At 36.3% G+C, this 9,155-nt stretch overlaps 1 protein-coding gene across 1 annotated transcript; it reads left to right on the top strand.

Moving 5' to 3' along the window:
- The first annotated feature begins 707 nt into the window (after nt 1–707).
- On the top strand, nt 708–4,493 carry LOC113284234 (receptor-like protein 7). Its single transcript, XM_026533646.1, has one exon. It carries the CDS (start codon nt 919–921, stop codon nt 4,312–4,314), a length of 3,396 nt encoding a protein of 1,131 aa, XP_026389431.1. The 5' UTR covers nt 708–918; the 3' UTR covers nt 4,315–4,493.
- Nucleotides 4,494–9,155: the final 4,662 nt, after the last annotated feature.

The following is a 9,155-nucleotide window of genomic DNA, read 5'->3' as shown; positions in this document are numbered from 1 at the left end:
ACAATTGGCAAGTGGGTTAGTGGCTAAATATAACTATCAGTCAAAGACAAAAGCAGCACCTAACTTGTTCTATAATCTAAGTATGATTTACCAACAACCAATCGTATAGTTGTACAAGTAACTTTTATATAATCAACAATTAATCCTACTTACCACTAATTATTCCATTAATTAGACCAGAATTCTTAATTGGCTTTATATAACCGTATAAAGCCAATTAGAGGTGAATTATCTCTTAAACATGAACCAATTGCTTCTTAATGTCTCATTCAATTGTTACTCTCGATGACATCTAATGAAAAAATGATACAATACGCTCTAAATCTCTATTTACTTACTAGCCATTGGTGAAATGGTCCATTCGATAGATTAACTATTGGAGGGCTTAAACATCTGGATGCACGACATGTTACAGATGCAAGCAAGTAATCCTACGGCAATTACATCATGTTTAGGCGTGGTTTGTAGGATTACGGCTAACCTAACCAATTAGAGGAGAATTGATCCCTCGAACATGAAACTAGTTGCTAATTAAATTCAAACATTTGGAAGTCAACTTAGTCATCCATTCACAATCCACCTTAACAACACACAATCATAGAAAATTAGTATTCAAAAGTCCAAAAATGAAAAGAACAGCCGACAAACACAAAACGCGTTTTTTCTTAAATGACAAAACAGAAAAGTTTACTTTGACTCATCATTCCTCTTCTTCACCATTATCATCATCACAACTCCAATCCTTTTTTTTTCATTTTCATTCATGAACTGATTTGGTCGGCCACAAAAATCAAGAAATTTCATTTTCATGGAATTCAATCTCTTAAGTTGCACACCCTATTATCAACATTTCTTCAATTGTCACCTTCATGGAAATATTATCTAGTCATAAGTTCATAACAAATATCATCATATTCAATGAGATTGTTAAGCTTTACTACTAGCGTTTTCTTTCTTGTTTTCTTGTTCTTATTGGAATTGAATAGAAGCAATATCTGGGTTCATGGGCAGTGTTTGAATGATCAGAAATCTCTATTGCTCCTACTAAACCAAAGCCTTATTCGGTTTTCTAGTTTATCTCCGTCTATTACATCGGTTCCGTCGAAGCGTGGTTCTTGGCTTTCAAATACTGATTGTTGTAAATCTTGGGGTGGTGTTGGTTGTGATGGAAGTGGTCATGTTATCAGTTTAAACCTCAGTGGTGAATACATTTCAGGCGGACTGAATAGTACTAGTAGTTTGTTCAAGTTACAGCATCTCGAGAGCTTGAATTTGGCTTATAACAGCTTCTTTTCGACAGTGATTCCCTCTGGATTCGATAAGCTTGCTAACTTGACTTATCTTAATCTTTCAAATTCGGGTTTCATTGGGCAAATTCCAATTGAGCTATCGCGGATGACAAGGTTGGTAACACTTGATCTTTCTACTTTTCTACCGGGTAGTACTTTATTAACATTAAAGAATCCTGATTTTGATACATTCATTCGTAATTTGAAAGAACTTAAAGTACTCTCGTTAGATGGTGTAAACATATCAGGACACGGTGGCAAGTGGTGCAAAGCGGTGTCGAGTTCACTACAAAAATTGCAAGTCTTGAGTCTGTCTAACTGTTACCTTTCGGGGCCTTTAGATAGATCTCTTTTACAGCTTCGGTCACTCAATGAACTTCGACTCAGCAATAATAACATCTCTGCTGAAGTACCAGAATTCTTAAGTGAATTCCGCAACTTGACTTCCCTACATTTTAGTTCTTGCGGGCTGTATGGAAGATTCCCGGAGAAAGTTCTTCAGTTACCAACACTTCGAAGTTTATATATGTCAAACAATAAGCTCCTTCAAGGTTCTTTACCGGAATTTTCTGAGGATGAAATGCTGCGAGACTTAGTACTGTCAGATACAAGTTTCAGAGGGGAACTACCGCATTCTATTGGTAATCTCACATTCTTATCCCGCTTAGAGCTTGAGAACTGTAGCTTTAATGGTTCAATTCCCGCTTCAATTTCAAAACTTAGCGAACTTCAATATTTAGACCTTTCGATGAACGGTTTTACTGGTTTGATCCCGTCAGGCGATTGGTCTAAGAGTCTCATACATATAGACCTTTCATACAATAATTTAACAGGTCCAGTTCCTTCTGAATGGAACAGACTTCCGAACCTAGTTAATCTGAATTTGAAGAACAATTCCCTCAACGGGACAATCTCAAGTGCTTTGTTTACTCTGCCTTCACTGAAGAAACTAGAACTTCCAATGAATCAGTTCAATGGTAGTCTTAACGAGTTTTCCAACGGACCCTCTTCTTCGCTGGAGATTCTTGATATGAGTATTAATAAGCTGCGAGGACCTATTCCTGTGTCATTTTTCGATCTCTCTAAACTGAAAATTCTCACGCTTTCTTCAAATGACTTCAGTGGCACATTAAGTCTAGAAATGTTTTTCCAGAAATTCAAGAACCTTTCAAGTCTGGATCTTTCAGCCAACAGATTTTCAATAACTTCTAGTGGTGATAATTTTACATCATTTCCTCAAGTTGGCACCTTGAAGTTACGTTCTTGTAACCTCAACATATTCCCTGCTTTCTTGAGTACCCAGTCCAGATTGACCTATCTGGACCTTTCCAACAATCGAATGAAAGGGAGGATACCGGGGTGGATTTATATGATTGGCGCAGGAAATCTTGGTCATTTAAATCTTTCTTATAACTTCTTGGAGGATCCTGAACTTCCCTTACCTCCTAGTAGTTTCAAATCATTGGGAGTCCTCGTCCTTCGTTCCAACCTGCTTCAAGGGAAGTATCCTATTTTACCATCACCATCAGCTATCATCTTGGATTACTCATTGAACAACTACACCTCCATGATCCAAAATATCTCTTCTTACCTGTCAGTCGCTATCTACTTTTCTCTATCGGGTAATCAACTTAGTGGAGAAATTCCTAAGTCCATATGTGAAGCTAGTTATCTTCAAGTTCTTGATCTATCTCATAATAACCTGAGCGGAGAAATACTTCCATGTCTGGTTAACATCAGTAGTCTTGGAGTTCTAAATCTGAGAGGAAACCATTTTGATGGAGTTATACCCGAGACATTTCCAGAAAATTGTACACTGAAGACGCTTGACCTCAATCGAAACCAATTAGAAGGCCAACTACCAAGGTCTCTTGCCAATTGTAAGAAGCTAGAGGTATTAGACCTTGGGAATAATCAACTAACTGGTGATTTCCCATCTTGGTTGGGATCTATGACCAACTTGCGGGTTCTTGTGTTACGGTCCAATATATTCCGTGGTCCCTTAGGAAATCAAGCTGGTTCAAAGTTTCCAAAGCTGCAAATTGTTGACATCTCTTCCAATAAGTTTACAGGTACTCTTTCCAGCGAATGCTTCTTGAGTTGGGCAGGAATGATGGTCAGTAAAGATGAAGCACAGTCAGATCACAAGCGCAATATGATACTAGGATTTAAGGTCTTACCACTGACTAGGTTGTATTACCAAGATGCAGTGATGGTTACAAGCAAAGGATTGGACATGGAACTGGTGAAGATTTTAAAGGTTTTTAGCAGCATTGACTTGTCAAATAATGAATTTGAAGGAGAGATACCTGAAACAATTGGAAACCTTATCTCACTCTATGTTCTCAATTTCTCAAGAAATGTTCTCACAGGTCCAATCCCATCAACTATCGGCAATCTTGAACAACTTGAGTCGTTAGACCTCTCGCATAACAATTTGGCTGGGGATATCCCCTACCAATTGGCACAATTGTCATTCCTTTCAGTATTGAATCTCTCCTTCAACAATCTTACAGGGAGGATCCCATCAGGCAATCAGTTTCAAACTTTCGAGCCAAGCTCTTTCAAAGGAAATGAGGGATTATGTGGGCCTCCATTGTCTAATATCTGCAGAAATATCACCGACATGCCGCAAAAGTATGTGCATTCTAAGGGTAAAGTTGATTGGCAATTCATACTGACAGGGTTGGGATTTGGTATTGGCGTGGGAATGATTCTTGGACCATTATCATTCTGGAAGACAGGAAGGCAGTGGTACAATGAACACTTGAACAGAATCCTTACAAGAATTCTTCCAGAGAGACTGCATCACAAATTTTGTGACGGGGAAAAAATTGATGCAGAGGAAACTATTGAAGAGGAGCTTACAGACATGTCAGCATTCTACTACGACGATGATGAGGATGAATACAACGACGGAGAGTTTAATGGATACTACTGTGTGTACTGCACAAAACTAGACGGGAGAAAAGTAATACATAATCCCAGCTGCACATGTCATAAATCACCACTAAATTCTTCATAGTTTCTTTTGTAGGCCCAAATTAACAATGGGTCTTCTTTTTTGATTCATGTACATAAACCAGAGAAACCCCATTTGAGCATGGAGTAATTAGTAAAATGAGACGTATAACACAATTGTAGTCTGTAACTAACTTTTGTTCAAACTTAGAAATCAAATGATTCTGACTGCTTCACATATCATATACTTGGGTCTATCTAATTTCTTGGCAGGGTTGATGATGAGGTTCGACTGTGGGTTTGTTCCCCTTCCAATCTCCTAGAAGCTATTGTGGGAATTTCTTAAGTGACTGTTGCCTCCAAAGTGCCCCATGGATTAGTCCAGTTAAGTTATCAGACATTAATAGACACATTTTTCGTTCAGGAATTTAAACAAACAATATATGCACTATCTATCTGAAATGTTGCTATCTTTAGAATATTTAGCAAAAACAACTAGTCTAACACTAAAATTAATCAAGTGATTAGGTCAAACAAGAAAGAGCGACTGACCTGGAACTTGAGGTGCATTTTGTTGAAGTCAGGCAGTCCTTATTGCAGGATTCTTGTCTGAGGAAATTTTACAAAAACAAAATGAATTTTCTTCCATCTTTGATTCTTTTCTTTTTTTTGTAAATATTACTCGTCATATTCCATTCTCTATAATTGAAATGCCGTAGTAATGGAATATCCCAAACCGGCTTGATTGTCTGTATTTTTTATAGACACCCCAGTGAACATTTATTAATGGGTCAGACAGCGTTGACCATACAAGCTTATTATGATTTTTTAGCATATCGCATTACAAAGAGTTGCCTTTTTCTTATCTTTTTTTAATGGAAGTTACTTATTTTACTGGAAAGATTAGTTATATTACGTAAGAAAGGCTGGATCACAAATGGTGTTCTGATATTGCAAATATTTTCTTTTTTATATACTAATTACTAATACACACTTACTTTGTTCCTAAAAAGAACTAAACAAGTATTGTTTTTTTTATTTGTCTTATTTTTAGACTAAAATAGAAAAATAATCGTACCTCTTTTTACAAAACGGAGATGATAATTCTTTCCATAATCGATAATGGACTGCCAACTAAGCAGGTTTATATTTTCTTTCCATCGTGATTGACAACTAATTACTCTTTTTGTGGGAAGAAATCATGATTTTCCCTGACTTTCTTTTTAAATTTGGTATTCTTTTTCAGTCTAATCAATCATTAGTGTTTTTTTTTACTAAACCAGATTACAATGTAGTGTAATTCACTTCTGCCCGTTCCATGAACCTCCCAAAATTTGAGACGGCTTTAATAAGAAAAAAATACAGAAGTAAATACGATATTCAGATTTTGTATTAAATACCAAAATCAATGCATTTATTAGAAATATCTTTAAAATTTGTTTTCTTACTTGTATATATATGCAAGACAAGATTTCTCAACAAACAGTGTATGTGTGTATACATTTTATCATGGCATCTTCTGTAGTGTTTTCATGTTTTTGGGTCTTCTTCTTTGTCAATTGGTTGTCATTTCCGACTACTAGTGAAGCTACTAGCAGAATTGCAGAAGTCAATGATGCACTGTTTATTAGAGTTCCATTTCGGAATGTTTGTTCTCATGTCAGAAACCAGGGTGTCTGCATGGACATGTTAAGCTCAATGAATCCCGGAGAAACAACTGTGGATCTTGTTGACACTGCAATTTCTATGATAACGAAATCAGAAGACACTGGTACACAAGCCTTGGGAAATATCAATTATTTGCTTGCAAGACCTACCGACCAAAAGGAACATCTCGATTATTGCTTCAGTCGATATCTAACTACGGTTACATCGGATCTTCCCCGGATAAAAAAAATTCTTAAAATTGGTGATTTTCATAAAGTAGTGGAAGAGGCAGAAATTGCTTACCACCGCCCAGTCGAGTGTGAAGATAATTTCAAAACGCCACCAGTTGCTGAATCGCCGTTGCATGATATAAATAATTTATTCTATGATGAGCTGTTCATCCTTCAGGCCACTGCTTATTGCCTTCAAGAATCGGGGAAATGCTAGACGCACCGGGGTTATTGAGAAATTTCTCCATAAACAATCTCGGTCAATCAATCATTAATGCAAGAATGTTTGTCATGAACGCGTCAATTTCTGACGGTATCTTCTTCATTTTATACGTAGAGAGTTAATCTTTCTTTTTCATGTTGATCTTAAAAATAAACTCTCTATTTAATAATTAATCTAAAGGGAAAATTAGGCTAAGGTCCAATCCATGGATAATCCACAATATCAGGCTCTTAATTAAAACAAGTTTAAATTTAGGCCCCAAAATATTAAAAGACCTTGATATCCTTATGCATTTTGTCAAGCCCATAATTAAATAAAATTTATATTTAGGTCCAAAATTATTATAATATAATAAACATGATGTCGCACCCATCTTTACCACCGACAACCACCGCCACCGCCCACAACCACCGCCACCACCACCAACCGCCGGCGGCGGCCACCACCGTCGGCCATCACCATCGACCACCGCCTCCCACCAATAACATATGGATGTGTAATCTGAAGTTACATATGCAACGTGCATGTGTATCCAGAAGTTACACATGGGTATGGCATGAAAAGGTTACACATGCGTACGATATGTGTAAGCAGAAGTTACACATGCATATGACATGTGTAAGCAGAGGTTACACATCCATATGGCATGTGTAATGAGAAGTTACACATAAAAAAACAGACATCAAAAAGAAAACATAAAAAAAAACATGTATTATTTTAAGATTTATTTACAATAATTTCTTATCATGTGTAACTAAAAGTTACACACGCATCTTTCTAGTGTAATTGGAAGTTACATATGCATCTATCTAGTGCGGTTGAGATTTACACATGCATCTGACTTGTGTATTCAGCGTCAATTCCAATTCCAGCAAGACCGATACCACAAATAAGCAATTAGCTTTTATAAAGTTATTGGAAACCTGAAATATAACACCAAGCAATCAGTTTTTATAAATATTACATGAATTGTACATACAACAATGTATAGTTTCACATGCAACTGACTAATGTAACTAGAAGTTAGACATTCATATTGGAATTCAGACTTCTTATTCCTTTCTAACCACAATCACATTAGCTTTCACGACTGAATCTAGCAAAATCATTAGCATCTTCCTAGTGTAACCTTTAGTTACACATGCATCTTCCTAGTGTAACTAAAAATTACGGATGCTCATATACAAATCACCTCCAATACATGAATAATAGATAGTTCAGTTGTAGAAGGCTAAGGGAGTACCTATACAGATATAAACGAAGACTCACAATCTGTGCAAATTTTTGCTGCAGGGCCATCGAATCAACTAACTAAGTCAAATAAAAAAGTGGTACAAAACGGACGCATTCATAGCAAGATAATACTGAAAAAGACGAATTAAAGACCTTCCTTAGAGTCACAAAACGTACAAAACTGACGTATTCATAGCAATAAAAACCTTCCTTAGAGTCACAAGCTTAGAATTTAAACTGTATGCAATTATCAGTTCATGATTTAATGGAAGTTAAAGAAAAATTGACTATACTTACATTGTCCTGCACCACCACTGGATCCAAATCCTCCTGTAAAACCTGCACCTCCACCACCAACACCTCCTACAATCACAAACTCAATAGCATAGTTACAACACTTTGCAATTTCACCTCATAAAATCACAAAATCAATCTGAAGGCATCTATTTAGTTTTCGCATGCAACTAATAAACAGAACTTCTCATCATTTCGGGTTCACTCAAACTTTTATACATATAATTAGCATGTGTAACTGCGAGTTACACATATAATTAGCATGTCTAACTCGCAGTTACACATCCAATTAGCATGTGTAACTCGCAGTTACACATCCAATTATCATTGCATACTCGTAAAGTCTGAAGGCATCATATTAAAAGCTAATAGTCCCTACCAAAAATATACATTTGTGGATATTTCATTCTGCCGTCCATACACTACTTTCGCTATGGACTTAAACTAGTTAACCTAGTTTCACTAGTTGCTCCTACACTTACTTCAACAAACCATTTCCATTACTTACATATAGGCAGACACAGGGGCATATGGATTTGATCGAAGTGGCATTATCTCATCACTTTGATCATCATTTATAAGCATTAACAACAATTTGATCATTTCTGTTGTTTCAGGAAGGGTCGCTATAAATTCCTGATCACTAACTGAAACCTGGTCATTCAAATTCGCATTAGCTGACAAGTGACTTTACATCTGCACAGTTGGAACCTAGAAATATGTTTAACATATTATGGGACAAATCAAGATTAAGAATGTACAAGATACTCACATCATCTTTGGCTTCTTATTTTCGTCCTCGATATCCTCTTTTTGTTCTAAATCATTGCATTTGAAGTCCCCCCTTTCTACTCCGCCAACACAAGAACCTAAATTAATTACTATATGTAAGTCAAATCTATGTAACCTGAAGTTACACATTCAATCAGTATGTGCAAGTAAAAGTTGCACATGCTAATTAGCATGTGTAACTAGAAATTACACATCTATTTAGCTTGTGTAACTGAGAGTTACACATCCAATCAGTATGTGTAAGTAAAAGTTACACATCAACTTAGCTTTTGTAACGGAGAGTTACACATCCATATAATGCAAAAAAATATCTAATGTCTTGCACATCCATATAATGCAAAGAAATGTCTAATGTCTTACACCTAACTGAGAGTTACACATCCATATCTGTATTTGAATTACCTGCTATAGCATCCTCTGATGTGTTTGATCTTACAATGATTAACCTATAGCATCCTCACTGCAATCATTAACTGTAAGATTTCC

The sequence above is a fragment of the Papaver somniferum genome, chromosome 5 (genome assembly GCF_003573695.1).
Source record: "Papaver somniferum cultivar HN1 chromosome 5, ASM357369v1, whole genome shotgun sequence".
In the NCBI taxonomy this organism is placed as follows: domain Eukaryota; kingdom Viridiplantae; phylum Streptophyta; class Magnoliopsida; order Ranunculales; family Papaveraceae; genus Papaver; species Papaver somniferum.
Note: the sequence above shows the minus strand (reverse complement) of the source record. Positions and strands in the feature narration are given on the sequence as shown.